Source organism: Daphnia pulex, chromosome 8 (assembly GCF_021134715.1).
Source record: "Daphnia pulex isolate KAP4 chromosome 8, ASM2113471v1".
Taxonomy (NCBI): Eukaryota; Metazoa; Arthropoda; class Branchiopoda; order Diplostraca; family Daphniidae; genus Daphnia; species Daphnia pulex.
In genome coordinates this window covers 7,183,266-7,197,591 of record NC_060024.1, presented here as the reverse complement: position 1 = coordinate 7,197,591, position 14,326 = coordinate 7,183,266, and the positions used below count along the sequence as shown (strand labels likewise).

General features: G+C 37.3%; 5 protein-coding genes across 12 annotated transcripts; 3 read left to right on the top strand and 2 right to left on the bottom strand.

Moving 5' to 3' along the window:
• Window positions 1–83: 83 nt before the first annotated feature.
• Window positions 84–1,715, top strand: LOC124199651. Of its 3 annotated transcripts, none has more exons than XM_046595568.1 (4): window positions 84–191; window positions 363–1,119; window positions 1,183–1,294; window positions 1,370–1,715. In XM_046595568.1, exons 2-4 carry the CDS (start codon window positions 585–587, stop codon window positions 1,491–1,493), a joined length of 771 nt encoding a protein of 256 aa, XP_046451524.1. In that variant the 5' UTR covers window positions 84–191; window positions 363–584; the 3' UTR covers window positions 1,494–1,715. The 3 variants fall into 3 exon arrangements, with proteins under 3 accessions (XP_046451524.1, XP_046451522.1, XP_046451523.1); XM_046595567.1 differs by having other exon boundaries at window positions 133–294; XM_046595566.1 differs by having other exon boundaries at window positions 131–1,119.
• Window positions 1,716–1,806: 91 nt separating this feature from the next.
• On the bottom strand, window positions 1,807–3,612 carry LOC124199653 (Bardet-Biedl syndrome 5 protein homolog). Its single transcript, XM_046595569.1, has 8 exons — window positions 3,489–3,612; window positions 3,271–3,419; window positions 3,138–3,187; window positions 2,934–3,061; window positions 2,706–2,841; window positions 2,458–2,559; window positions 2,207–2,401; window positions 1,807–2,141 (listed from the first exon to the last, which is right to left on the bottom strand). Exons 1-8 carry the CDS (start codon window positions 3,533–3,535, stop codon window positions 1,941–1,943), a joined length of 1,008 nt encoding a protein of 335 aa, XP_046451525.1. The 5' UTR covers window positions 3,536–3,612; the 3' UTR covers window positions 1,807–1,940.
• Window positions 3,613–3,870: 258 nt separating this feature from the next.
• On the top strand, window positions 3,871–6,050 carry LOC124200799 (transcription factor IIIA-like). 3 transcript variants are annotated; one of them, XM_046597097.1, is made up of 8 exons: window positions 3,871–4,018; window positions 4,076–4,483; window positions 4,556–4,659; window positions 4,714–4,887; window positions 4,973–5,133; window positions 5,212–5,329; window positions 5,549–5,654; window positions 5,738–6,050. In XM_046597097.1, exons 2-8 carry the CDS (start codon window positions 4,313–4,315, stop codon window positions 5,921–5,923), a joined length of 1,020 nt encoding a protein of 339 aa, XP_046453053.1. In that variant the 5' UTR covers window positions 3,871–4,018; window positions 4,076–4,312; the 3' UTR covers window positions 5,924–6,050. The 3 variants fall into 3 exon arrangements, with proteins under 3 accessions (XP_046453053.1, XP_046453052.1, XP_046453051.1); XM_046597096.1 differs by having other exon boundaries at window positions 3,883–4,483; XM_046597095.1 differs by having other exon boundaries at window positions 3,898–4,483; window positions 5,191–5,329.
• A 212-nt stretch (window positions 6,051–6,262) lies between these two features.
• LOC124200797 (procollagen-lysine,2-oxoglutarate 5-dioxygenase 1-like) lies at window positions 6,263–14,295 on the top strand. Of its 2 annotated transcripts, none has more exons than XM_046597092.1 (17): window positions 6,263–6,401; window positions 6,649–6,773; window positions 7,683–7,804; window positions 8,006–8,235; window positions 8,315–8,559; window positions 8,620–8,795; window positions 8,873–9,004; window positions 9,093–9,214; window positions 9,280–9,403; window positions 9,473–9,576; window positions 11,638–11,671; window positions 11,757–11,896; window positions 11,959–12,106; window positions 12,177–12,281; window positions 13,187–13,333; window positions 13,570–13,698; window positions 13,944–14,295. In XM_046597092.1, the coding sequence occupies exons 2-17, from the start codon at window positions 6,668–6,670 to the stop codon at window positions 14,097–14,099; spliced, it is 2,220 nt and encodes a 739-aa protein (XP_046453048.1). In that variant the 5' UTR covers window positions 6,263–6,401; window positions 6,649–6,667; the 3' UTR covers window positions 14,100–14,295. The 2 variants fall into 2 exon arrangements, with proteins under 2 accessions (XP_046453048.1, XP_046453049.1); XM_046597093.1 differs by lacking the exon at window positions 13,187–13,333 and adding an exon at window positions 12,762–12,908.
• On the bottom strand, window positions 9,607–11,027 carry LOC124200802 (immunoglobulin domain-containing protein oig-4-like). Of its 3 annotated transcripts, none has more exons than XR_006877392.1 (6): window positions 10,840–11,027; window positions 10,640–10,755; window positions 10,486–10,569; window positions 10,275–10,424; window positions 9,991–10,202; window positions 9,607–9,914 (listed from the first exon to the last, which is right to left on the bottom strand). XR_006877392.1 is itself a non-coding variant. In XM_046597100.1 (5 exons), the coding sequence occupies exons 1-5, from the start codon at window positions 10,952–10,954 to the stop codon at window positions 10,044–10,046; spliced, it is 624 nt and encodes a 207-aa protein (XP_046453056.1). In that variant the 5' UTR covers window positions 10,955–11,010; the 3' UTR covers window positions 9,607–10,043. The 3 variants fall into 3 exon arrangements, 1 of the variants encoding a protein (XP_046453056.1); XR_006877393.1 differs by having other exon boundaries at window positions 10,640–10,743; XM_046597100.1 differs by having other exon boundaries at window positions 9,607–10,202; window positions 10,840–11,010.
• Window positions 14,296–14,326: the final 31 nt, after the last annotated feature.

Here is a 14,326-nt window from a genome sequence, read left to right as displayed (position 1 = left end):
AAATGCAGTAGATTTTAATATTTTATATCGAAAAGACGATAACGCTTCCCTTTTTCCTTGATGAATCAGGATCAGACCAGGATCAGACTGATAAAAATTGTTTTTATTTTATCGAAATCGACGGTAGATGGTGGTTCACGTAATGTGTTTTGACAAGGCAGAAGAAGAAGACAGAGGAAGGGGAAGTCACGGTACATTATTTTGTGTGGTTTTCCGGTTTCAGTAGTTCCTTTCGTTTCTGTGCAGTCTTGTTTCATATCTCTGTATTTACTGTTGTATTGAATAATTTAGCTGGTACGTCATATATCTCGTCTATATATACGATGACTCAGTCAAACAGTAACAATGTGGTGTATTTGCAGACGGCATTGAGAAATTTGGAAGAACGCTACAAGAAACTTCAAAATCGAGTTGAATCTTTGCAAGTGGAAAATGAAAGACTTGTCACAAGTCGTACAGAACTTGTAGTTGAAGTCGAGCGATTACAGGATCAGCAGATCCGATTGAGAGAAAGAAATTTAAGACTTACACAAGAGTTTCATTCCAAACAACAAGAATGCTCACTCCTTGCAGAAAAGCTGACAATGTTTGCCCGTGGCAGAGTTGGCAATGCATACAGAACAGACTCGGAAAGCTTCAAGTCAGATCTGACAGAAGTTAAAGAAGATCTTGAAGGATCCCATGACAGCCTTGTAACAGTTGAGCTTCATGGTAGTGCTGATTCCAGACCCAAAACACTAGATGTCACAAGCCGCACATATTCAGAACCTAATCTTAGTGCTATTCAAAGAGAATTGGATATGGTCCGTAAAGGGCTTTGGTCTCCAGCTTTAGAAAATGGAAAAGGTGTAATTGTCGAAGAACTTTCATCTAAAATACTGCACAGTTTAAAAAGAGGACAAGGTGAACTCGAAGAGCAGTGCTCAAGAATGATGGAAATTCAACAAAACTCGATGGAAGCAGTTCAGGAACTTTCTATTCTATCAGATGAAACTGATGATACAGATCCCCTGGATCATGTTCAACATTGTACACAGGCTGCACTTGCTCTGCAAGAAAAGCTACAAGGTCAAAACATAAAATTGCGTCATCTACATCAAATATTGAAAATTACATCTGGTAAGGATAAATTATTTGTATATACTTTTCTGTTTACTCTTAAAGCACAAATATTATTCTTAGCCAATGAAACGGGAGCAGCAAGTGTCGTAACGCAAACTAGTTTCGATATGCATGCACCAGATTTGAGCAATTCGTCGGTGTGGAAAAATATGAACCTTCAGGATCGCATTTGGTACAGTATTTAATATAAAGCTACATAATCAAGATATGAAATTTGACTAACCATTTATCGTATTATTATTTTCAGCCCTCTGTGTGAAAATATTTTTTCTACGGTTATATCTCAAGACGAATTCGTTGATCACGTAATGTCACATTTTGATGGGGAAGGTCATATGCCTGACTTCGAAATTCTTAGTATGAGTACTTGAATCAATTACTTCTGTGATATTTTGAAAATTCCGAAAACTTGGCAAAAATTAATCAACGAAATACTTCCTTAAATTCTGTGGGCCTTTGCAATTTTTCCTGTTCAACTTAAAATCCTCCTGTTATTACTACAAACAGAACAGCTATTTATTACTATCGTGGTTTAAGCTATACTATGGTTTTATTTATCGGTACCTTATTAATAAACTGCGTTTTCAAATCTTGCAGCCTATTGATATGGAGGAATCTAGTTATTTAGTAAAACTTTTTATTTCTTTAGCGCATTTTACTATTTCAACAAGATAAAAGATGAACTACAGTTTTTAAATATTTTATTTATGATCCAAATCCACGTAAACCATATAAATTGAATCAAGCAAATAGTGTTATCTGCGGACGGGATACGGGGATGGTTGCATTAATTATATTTTTAGAATTTCCCTGCATTTTTAAAAAATTATTTGCCAAAGTGTGTTACGATTGACTCCGCTCGGTAGCTTCTCCATTGCTAGGCCGATAGTTCTATCGAATTCAGGTGGATGACCACAAGAAACTGAATCCATATAGTCAGTCTGTAAATAATTAGTAAAACACCGTACACCTTCGTCTTCCTTCTCGTCTTGAACTGGTCCTAAGGCATCTGTTTGACGCTAATAATTGCATATCGCATTTAAACAAAGGTACTACTAATAATAAACTTTATATTTTTTTTTACCGTTGAAATGGAATTCCAAGAAACGCCAAGTTCGGGATTCCGTATCTGTGTGAGATGCAATGATTGAATTTCTTGGAGGATTTGTTTGAGTCGACTTGCTGGATCTATGCGAAAACCCAGAAGGTATCGTCCTCCGTTATTCTCCGTTGATTCTATTACCAGAACTTTGCCAAATTTTGAGTCTCGTAGGCTAAACTTTAAAAGACGAATAGGGTTAACTCGATTTCATCTCGCTAGCTTATTCATACTACCTGTGCGATTTGTAAGTAAGGAAGAGAAATGTTAAAATATTCATTCAAAGTAGCGAACCAAACGACTCGAACATTTGTAATGATGAAACAACCCAAATTTCCCTTCAAATGATATAATTTTTATATATTGAGATCATTGATGTAAGGTTTTAGAGTGGATCAATGGACATTGAACAAATAGAGTCAGTTAAATTCATTACAAAATCACCTATGATGAGATTTATAATCTAGGATTTAAAAGTACCTACTTGGTTGTTGGCTAAATTCCAGACTCCCTCGACCCTGTTACATATATGTTCAAGCGGCATTACTTTCAACTGATTAGCGTGAATAATATGGTGTCGCAGTCGCAGTTCACGAAACGGCTTTGATGCAACATAACTCCTAAAAATATCAAATAGTTTTGTTTTCATAATAAGTGTTGATAAGACCACACATGAATAGAGGGAAGTAATAAAATATTTTACATGACATACTTATGGATTTCGTTTAGAATGACAGAATAATTCGTTTTATTCTCCAGTAAAGGTGTGAATAAGAATTCGAACCTTCCATTTCCTACTTTGGCCAACAGATACAATGCATCAGTTGAATTCAGTTTTTTCTGGAAACAAAGGACATTAATAAGTCATTCCTTTCTTCTAATGTGCCATAATAATATGCTAGTTTATTATAATTACGTTCTTTGCTGACTGAGAAGTAATTGTAACTAAAGTGTTGTATCCAATTGCTACGAACAGAATAGTATTTATTAAATATTCCATAACTAAAGAAGTAAAAAATTGGAAAAAAACACCTAAATAATATACTTACTCAAATTGAGCTTAGCAGTTTTATTGGAAAACCACAACAATCTCAAATTTGTCATAATTAAACAGCCAGCTTCACCGCTGTTTGCTTTTGTGTCTTCAACTGGTTCTACTCGTTCAAGAACTGATTCGCCAGTAACCGTAGCCAAATAACTAATTTTAAAATGTGCGATCAAAATCATGATATACGCAGTTTATTCAAGATATTTAAAAAAACCTTACCTTGAACTCACATCGAACCGAATTTCATTTTCTTGCCAATACGGCATGATTTTTTTCGATAACAGCAGATTTATGATAATTATTAATGTGAGGCCTTATCCTCTAGTGCTAGTCTACGTTTTGTAACTTTTGTTTTCATCAAACGATTTGTTTTCACTGTGGGTTGCCATGGTGCGCTGCATGGTCGACGCACACGCACTTAACGGTTTTAATAACGAAATCCACGAAAACGTGTAAATGCTAGATTTAACAGTTTATTACGTTTTACGGTTTTAGATTACTCAATTTAAAATACGAGCTCCAGTCAATTATCTTGTATTTGGTCAAATCTTCTTTCCGTTCTGCCACATCAGTATTTAAATTATTCCAATTATCGCGCCATATTTCTTGCAGAAGACCGACGAATCTTTTGTGTTTGGTTACGCCGTCGACTGCTTGGCTTGACGTTGTTATTGAATTTGAACTTTCTTTTTTCATTTTTCATTTATTCTAGTTGCAGTTTCCAATTTCCATTGATTTAATTAGCAAAAGTATATTTAAAAGTGAAATACTATTTGTTTTGTTACTACTAATATTAGTTTTAGCAGGCATACTTGTTTCGTGCCTTCCTTCGTTTCATCCTTCATGGTGGGACAACGGACACGTGTTCGTAACACCGTAATTAACACAGTGTTGTTGTTACATCGAGTGCCTCAGTTTCGTTTTTACACCACATTAAGGAAACTATTGACCAGTATTGATGAGCATTGAAGTTGAAATCTGAAATCACTCTTAGATTGCTTGTGTCTTTCACACATAAAGTAAAGACTGTTTCAGAGATAGGGATGGATTCAGGAGAGGAATTTAGTGAAGACGTGGATATTGATGACAAATCTACAGACAAAGGAAATAAAAAATCAGTAAAAAAACGTTACAAATGCACACATGAAGATTGCTCAGCTGCATTTGGGAAACCATCAAGGCTTGTACAACATGAACGAATTCACTCTGGTGAAGTATGTGCTTTTAACAGTTTTGACCTTAATTCAGATGTGTAAGAGCTAAACATGTTTTTTAAATATTTGTAGCGACCTTTCAAATGTGAGCAGTGTGAACAAAGTTACACAAGATCATTCCACTTAAAGCGACATGTCTCAACAGTTCATGAGCAATTAGCTGTCGAAATGTTTTTGTAAGTCAGTCAATGTCAGCTTTTAAAATTTTCATTTGAATAACTTTTCATTAGGTGCCCTAAAGAAAATTGTGGAAAACAGTTTGTTTCAAGACAGAAAATGAAGGTACATCATGAAAATGCTCATTCTGCTAATTCTTTGAAATGCCCAACATGTGAAAAAACATTTAAAAAGAACCAGCAATTGAAAATTCATCAGTATCAGCACACAGGAATTTTACCTTACGTGTAAATGCAACTTTTTAATTATGACTGTTTTAAATTTATAATTTGTGTTTTACACACTGGTTTTGATTTGAACTGTTTTCCATAGATGTGATTATGAAGGGTGTGGCAAAAGATTCCTGATGCCTAGTAGGCTCAAGGGACATGCAAAGATCCATAAAGGATATCTTTGTACTGCTGAGGGATGTAATCAGGAATTTCCTATGTGGAGTGCATTGAGGAAACATAAAGCTGAGGCTCACGCGCAAAGTAAGATATAATTCTATGTTTCGCTTTTTTATCGATAACCCGAATAACTTCATAAAGTTTTTTTTCTTTCAAATACAGAACATGTGTGCACAGTTTGCAATTCATCTTTTAAAACTCGAGGATTCTTGAAATCTCATATGAAAATGCACCAACCTACAAGAGAAGTTTTTCATTGTACCATCGAAAGTTGTTCAAGGTAAACCCTAGCTGGTCCCACGTAAGAAAAAAAATCGCAATTCTTATAATTTGTCCTTTTGTACTTGAGAACATATTTATAAACCCCACAAAATGCGGCAAATCGCGATCGATTATTATTTCTGTGCTACTTTTGTGCTGTGCATATTAATGCAACGTTATTATTAATGCAACGCTATGTTTAATAATATTGTGCCAAATTTTCCTTTATAATTTACAGGCAGTTCTATTACCAAAAAAATCTCCAATCACACATTGACAACTATCATAATCCTGGTCAGTTCCAATGTAAAGAAGAAGGTTGTGGAAAAATCTTCATCCAAAAGGTAAGAATATTCATAAGAATGATGAATAGCATCCTGTTAAAAAGAGGATTTGTGTGGTACATTATATATCTTTTTATTAATAGGCTAGTTTAAAGTCGCACGTAGCACGACACAGATTACCTGCTTCAGGAGAGAAAATCAGAAATGCACCAACCAACCGCAAAGTGCGAAGCGACAAAGGCCAGCCAAAAAAAGCCATAGCCGCTATCCTTTCTGGGCAGCCAGTTACGAATTCGGAAAGTAAGATAATTATGAGAAGCCTAGAATAGTATTCAGAGGACGAGTTTACATTATTTGGAATTGCTACGTGCTTCATTGGCACGAATTCGTGACACAGAATTACTGTTTGGGATGGTGGTGCTGTTGACTGTCAATAAATTGGCATTTCGTCTCCCACCCGTTTCTTTTATCAGTTATAATAATGGGGTTTTGATGTCTTAAATGCGCCATAACGTCGCCTGAACAACAAATTATTTTTGGTGGATACTGAATATCCCGAGTCAAATAATGACAGCTATGCTAATTCAATTTCGTTAAATTGATTCGTCGAATTTTTCAACTTCCTATTTTGGCGCTTATTTATTGATTCAAAATGGATAGAACAGCACCACCTCTGGGTGCTTTTAATCAACACATATTGGGGAGGAGAGGAAGGCTTCCAGTTGACTGAACTTTAGGACTCTGCCCAAACAGATGTCTAACTTCTTCAGTCAGTCTCAACAGACTAGTGTTAGACTTCAGTAGCAGGTTAGTTATCTCCCTCTGTATCATAACTCTGTCTGTACCACTCTTTTTCTAATGTAATTTGAGTAAATTTAGACATCCCACAGATGTAAGACGCACTCGCATTCTGTTTTGTAGTACTTGTTACTTGGTTCAAATATTATTTAAAGCTTTATTTTTATTTTCCTTTTTTCCAACAATAACACATACAAGTTGTCACACGTCTCTTTCTTCTAAAAATATTAATAATCCTGTTTATTGTGTCATTTAGTTTGCTGAAGCCGAAGAAAATGCGCTTAAAGTTCCACTGGATTTTATTGCTAAGTCTGGCGGTGTTGTCAGCCGGAGCCGATGACAAGGAAACGACAAATGACTTAGCCAACGAAACCCCGACTGGTAATAATATCAACATTTGAAATTTACCAAACATATTGCCATATTGTGGCAATGTCAAGTGCACACGTATAGGCTCATTCAATGAGCCTGGTGTACGTGATGCCGGCCGCATAGATGGCCATTGCTTCAGACACGGGCTCTTGGTTTCTGGCTTTTTTTCTGCTTTGGGGAGAAGTGAATATAAACAGTCATTCCCCTGCGGCTAGTTTTTTCCCGTCTGCCGAAGAAATTCGAACCGTTAGGTTGACCTTCCTGAACTATTTTAAACCGGCTGTCTTTTAAGTTGAGGGATTTAAGTTGAGGGATTTTAAATATTGGGGTGGTCTACATTTTATGTTTAATGGAACACATTTTGAGATCAAGAAGGATCTCCCCAATTGTAAAAGTTTCTCAGGGTGTGGCATTAAATTCCCAGAGCACTTGGGGGACTTTTTAATGAGAATTCCGGTTCCAGCGCTTGAAAAAGTCTAAATAATTACGGCCGTTCGTGGGGGACGAGCTTGTTGTTTTTAAAATACCCTAAAGGTTCTGCTTTAGAAATCAGCGAATGAGGGGGGGGGGGGGGACTGTGAGTTTTGATATAAATAGATTTCATTTTGTAGTTTGTTTTTTTATAACTTGGTTGGATGCTTTTACCTTTGTTCTTGCAAAGTTCTGCCACCTGTCAGCGTTTGTTTAATGGATTGTGAATTTTACAATTCAACGAACTTTTCTAATTAAAGAAAAATTGTTTCAACTAAGAAAAAATACTAACTTTAAGAAAAGCCAATGAACTCACACAATGACACAAAAGTAAAAAAAAAAAAAAAAAAAAAAGCGTACCACTAGTCTGTGGTGGCATTGTGGAATGAATCATAATCAATATTTACATGTACTGTACATATATATTTTTTGTTTGATAAAAAAAAGATGGAAAGTTCTTAATCTTGACCGTCGCCACTGAAGAAACCAGCGGTTACAAACGTTACCAGCGTTCGGTTAGAATAAATGGACTACCCGTTAAAGTTTTGGGACTTGGCGAAGAATGGAAGGTAAAGAACAAAATAAATTCTTATTTCGTAACGGCAATTTTAATGAAATAATTTGATGTACACATCTAATTCTAATATTTACCGTTATGGAGTTCACTTGACGTAAATGCATTAACTATGCGAAAATATTTGCCATATTTCCAAAACTCCGTTTTAGACTGTAAATTTACACTTCTAAAATCGAATGTTTTCGTATTGAAGGGAGGAGATATGGCCAATTCAGTTGGCGGTGGCCAGAAGGTGTTGATGCTCCGAAAAGAAGTGGAACTACATAAAGATGACCCGGAAAAGATTATTATGTTTACGGACTCTTACGACGTTCTTTTCAATGCCAACGAGGAGAAAATTCTCGAACAATTTCTTCAATTCAACGCTCGGGTTCTTTTTTCTGCTGAAGGATTCTGCTGGCCGGATCCAACTCTTGCTTCCAAGTAAATTAACGGCATTTTTAATTTTTCAGTTCATTTCCAAACGGGTTACCAAACATTGTTTTGTCGATTGCTTTGTTAGATACCCAGAAGTAGAGCGTGGAAAGCGCTTCTTGAATTCAGGATTGTTTATGGGCTATGCCCCCGAATTGCACCAGATTCTGAATAGCGGTGAAATCGCCAATGACGATGACGATCAATTGTTCTACACCAAAGTCTTCCTGGACGAGAAGAAACGACAAGAGCTTAACATTAAACTCGACCACCGTTCGGAAATCTTCCAGAATCTCAATGGAGCTGTGTCTGATGTGGAACTTCGCTTCATTGGTACATCTCCTTTCGTAATAATATTGAAAGTAAAAAAATGATTTTCAACTCAATTTATAGGCACGGAATCCCACTTACAAAACACTGTTTACAACACCGTTCCTCTCGTTATCCATGCAAATGGACCTACCAAGCTTTTCCTCAATACATTAGGAAATTACCTTCCCAAAAGTTGGAACTCTGAAGAAGGCTGCCTAAATTGCTGGGAAGATATGAACAGTCTTGAAAAGAAAAAGGTGGGAAATCACTTTAAAACGATAGCGCGCCCACGTAACATCATTTACCCCCCTCCCTTTTTAAAAAAATTATGTAGCCAAAGGACTTCCCAAAAGTGGTAGTGGGAATGTTTATTGAAAATCCCACTCCGTTCTTCGAAGAATTCCTACACAAGTTCCTAGCTTTAAGCTACCCGAAAGAAAAGATCCATCTCTACATTCATAACGGAGTAGGTTTCTCGTTTAGTCTCATGATCTATATAAGATCTGGTTCTTCAAAATCTATATCCTTTTCATGTTTTTTAAATTGTATTTTAGGCATCCTATCACGGCAAGCAGATAACCGGTTTTGTTGAATCCCATGGGGCTGAATACGCAAGTGTCAAATTGGTCAATCACGAAGAAAACGTCAAAGAGTGGCATGCCCGCAACACGGGAATGTAAGTCACACATTTATTGTATTAGTAATCATTTATTTCTTTAATAATTGAAAATCCAATTTCAGCGAGGAATGCCTGAAGAAGAAGTGTGAATACTATTTCAACGTTGATGCCCTAGCTCACATTGACAACCCCCATACACTGAAGTTGTTGATCGAGCAGAATCGCCCTGTTGTCGCTCCAATGATGGTATTTATTTATTTAAACTTTAGTATCCTTCCAATTTACATGCTTAAAATGTGGTTCTTTTCAATTCAGATTCGCCCATATCAAGCCTGGTCTAACTTTTGGGGATCTTTGACAACCGACGGATTCTACGCCCGTTCCATTGACTATATGGAAATCGTGAAAGGCGAACGAAGGTGAGAAATTTCCCTTTTGAATCTCCGACATAACATTCTTCGTATTTATTTAAACTGCGATAGATTGCTCAAACACAAGTAACAAAAGACATTAAGATGTGGCGAGTACATTTATATCTCGTTCAAGAAGAACCAAACAAAACATAAGTAGATACAATCGTTTGGGACGGCGTTCGTGTAGAATATAGTCTGCGTGACTTGAATAGCCGATGAATCCCCAAAAGTGCTATAACAGTTGGCAAAGTTTGATCTTTTAAAAATTTACGAAGACGAAAGTGGCAAGTGGGCAGTGGCCTTTATACCGCCGCGAGACAATATAGGTCTCCAGAGTGTACTAACTATAAAACGGAAGATGATTGAACAAACGGTGAAAAGGCAATTTTTATCGAAAAGTGAGATGGGACTGAATCTTACTTTCAACGTTTCATATTTCCAAGCTTTAATTTAACATCCGAAGAAGCCGATTTTTAGTAAACGTCTAACGTGTAATCGGTACGGAATCCTCTCTTGTCAATGGCGTACTTATTGTCCGCCTGGCATTCGTAGAAACCAGAATCCTTTTGCGTTGCTGGATCGATTTCCATCTTGGACTTGATCAAATCTTTGCCAACTTTGTATTCATGCACCTAAAAAAGAAAAAGAGCAACGATTATCGCGTGATAGTGCATGCTGACGAGGTAGATAGAATGTGTTCTTACTTGAAAGAATGGATGGGCGTACAGTTCGATACCGTCCTTAAGCCAGGTTATGTGCGGGCGTGGAACGCCTTGTGCCTTACAGTAAAATGCCAACTTCCGACCGAGAATGTATTCCGATTCGAAGTGAGACGCGTCTATCACTTTGGCTCCCTTTAGTTCAATAAAGGTTTATGTAATTTTTTTTAAATTTACCAGAAGGCAGAATTCGTACATTTGGATTGTTGTAGTAAGATTCCGATTCTTCTGTTTTTCTGTTACCCAACGGGTGTACTCCGACCCCGACTGCTGTCAGCGTCTAGATTTTTATTGTGTCAAACTTATACCAATCTATTAATTATACATCGGCTAATGAGCTGAAATTATACCGGAGACTCTTGAACGACCGTATTTGCTCCCGCTCGAATGCCAGCGCTACTTAATACGGGACGACGTTCTCCTGCCTTTCTCCCGCCCGCTTTGTGGCGCATTCCTTTAACAGAAACTTTTTTTTTTTAAATTCCATTGATTAAGTCGTTTGAAATTTGAATGCAATTCTTCCAAGTATGGTAAACGTTTAGAGAGTTACCTTTGACTCCGCGACCTCCAGATCCGGCACCACCTTTAGGAACCGCTGCTGAATCTAGACTATCTATGATTAATAGGAAAAGAATTAAACCATATCTAAGCGAGAGCGACTTCATTTGATTCAGCTAGAATTTGGCTGGCACTAGTAGGACAGGCACTTCTTAACTGACTGCTAGCAAGAAGGCGACTAAATAAAAGTTTGTTTGGGCAAAGCGACGAGCCCGCCCCTGGATCGATCTTTTCCCATCACTACCTGTCTATTCTGTCCTTGCTCTATAGTTTTAGTGGAACGGATGCGTTGCGCGTCTTCACAGTTCCTTCAACTTCCGCTTTCCACCTGAGCACCTTCTTCTCACCTACTCTTGATGAAAGTATTCCTCCCCATTAGCTAAACTTCGGAGCGCTCACAACAAGTTTCACGTCTGGTTAGCAAAGCTGAATTCCTTGAACAGATTACCCGCTCAAGATGCTCAACTCACTGAGATGTAAAGCATATAAATTATTAAACGTAAGACTGTCTAGCCACCAATAGATCCTCGTAGTCACAATAATCTTCGTTGTAGAATCTACCCATGTTCTGCATTCGTCAGATGCTTCTATGTATATATCCCGACTCTTACGTAATGGTACGCAATTTGACCTTTCACGTCATTCTTCACGAAATTTCAAAGTTAAAAGGAAACAGTATTTTCTGTTACTTGCAAACAAAGTTACTATTTAAAGTTAATCTTAGTAAAGAATATTATTTAAAAATTGATTACACTTTTACTTTCTAACTTAATTTTTCTTTTCTTTCCAGGGGCTTGTGGAATGTTCCATTTGTCACCAGCGTGGTACGTATCATGAATTTGATCTCGATATTAAATTTTCCAACCAATCCACAAAATTAAAATTTGAATATTTTATTGACGAATATAGTATTTGGTGCGCGGAGACATTATTCACAACCCAAAAACCAAGCCAAGCTACATCCATAATTTGTTGGACGCTGACATGGCCTTTTGCACAAATATGCGCAACAACGACGTGTACCTCTTTGTTACCAATCGTCTTGATTGGTAAACAAATTATAAGCGCGGCTGAAAAAGAACATTGAGTAAAATTTGAATGTTATGTTCAGGGGCCATTTGATCACTGTGGACAACTTCGAGACGACTCATTTGAACAATGAACTGTACGAGATTCAGAACAATCGTTGGGATTGGGAGAAACGTTATCTTCATGTGAACTACAGCCAAAACCTTAATATGGAGTTGAATGTTTCTATGGTAGGGTCATATTTTTGAAATTTTATGATCGAAGAAAAAGTGCTAAACAATTTTGAATTTTTTTCCCCAGCCGTGCCCGGATGTTTACTGGTTTCCCATGACTACGGAGCGATTTGCCGATGAATTAGTTGGCGAGATGGAAAACTTTGGCCAATGGTCTGATGGTACTAATACCGTAAGTAAACTGCAGTCTTGTGTGAATCGTAAAACGCTCGCGTGACTTACAAACAAATTTATTTAATCGATTTACTCTAGTCCCATGTTTAGGTACGTTTAAGAATGGGTCTGGCGTATCATTGACTTGTTATGAGCACTGGGTAAATTCCTTGGGTATGTGGGGACAGCTTACAAAGGGTAGACCCTCTCTTAAATTTGTTTATTGTCTGCTAGTTCTGGAAAACCCCGAAATCTCGATTTGTTGTTAGTCAGGTTTATTTGGTTCTAATCGTAAAAGAAGAAACCCAACAGCATTCAACGAGTCCCATTTTTTCATAGCAATTTGTTAAAAATTATAACTGGGTTACGCATCATATATATAAGGCATGGTAGAATACGGTCGAAATGGAGAATTTTCCCATTTACGAAACCCATTCATTTGCATATACTTTCCCTTGTGGTTGTTTAATTGCGACTTTGTGATCCCTGTCGACGAAAGGATCCACGTCTGGAAGGCGGCTACGAAAACGTACCCACGCGTGACATTCACATGCGCCAGATTGGCATGGATCGTCACTGGCTCGCTTTCTTGCGTGACTATGTTCGTCCATTGCAAGAGCGAGTCTTTGTAGGATACCAGCATTACGTAAGCAACTCTTTCCCTATCGATATCGACTGATGTCGAACAGGAATTTCCAACGACCTGCCTTCAAAAAGGAGAACGATCGATGTGACATTCCAACGCCCAATATTGATCCTAAGAATCGATTTGTACTTCTTTTCTATTTTACCGCACCATTCGAGTATTGAATTGAGATATGCCAGCGATTAAATAGGGCCATGTTATTCTGCTCATAATTGAATGTTTCTAATGTTTGAAATTACCCCGTAATATCTGTGAGATGTGCTATAATATGTATATAGGATCCACGCTTAGAAGGCGGCTACGAATCGGTCCCTACACGTGATATTCACATGAAGCAGATTGGTCTTGAGCCAGGCTGGTTGCATTTTCTGCAGCATTATGTTCAACCCCTTCAGCAGCGTGTTTATGAAGGATACTGGAACGACGTGAGATTCTTTTTTCGTTGTTGAATCAACTCCTTAGCCGTCAAAGGACTAAGAGTTGCCTATTATTCGCTGTGGCTTCAAATTTTAACACTTGAATTGGTGATGGTAACTGTGGTCTATTGGTGATGGTCTTTATCTTGGTGTTGGTCTATCGATCTTTCTTCCTTTCTGTTTGAAGTTAATTTCATAGAAGATTTTCTAACCTATTTCTTTTTACTCTCTCATCCATCACTTAGCCACCTCGTTCTGTTATGAACTTTGTGGTACGCTACAGACCGGATGAACAACCATTTTTGAAGCCTCATCACGATTCATCTACCTACACGATCAATCTTGCCCTCAACCGGCCCCAAATCGATTTTGAGGTATTGTATACTTCATTTCAAATATCACTATTCTCTTTTCATTGGTTTTTGCGAAAGCGAAATGATAACTATCATTGATTAAAAATCAATATACTACCTTTTTATAAGTTTGCTCTCGTTCGTGACACAAAAAGAGATAATAATTTATGATTTTCGATGTTTACGTGCCTCATGAAACGTAACACATTGGACGATTTCCTTATCAATTAATATTATTAACTTAACGCCGTTGATTTCTAATAAAGGGCGGTGGTTGCAGATTTGTGAGGTACAACTGCAGCGTGCTGAACACTCGTAAGGGCTGGATGTTGATGCATCCCGGTCGACTCACCCATTATCACGAGGGACTTTATACCACCAAGGGAACTCGATACATTATGATTTCTTTTGTCGACCCCTAAACGGAACGTTGAAATGAAGAATTTGTCTTAACTATTCGTGACTATATGTTTTACAATATTTCAAATTTCTTTTTTTTACTTCCTTTCTTAAATTTGAAGCCATGCCTTAACCTATGATTGGCGAAACAAATAAGGATTGGTGTTTCTACTATCTGTGCAATGAAATAAAAATTTAATAAATGTGCCTTTTAAAATGTGTTTTAGCAATTCTTATTGATTACTGAAAT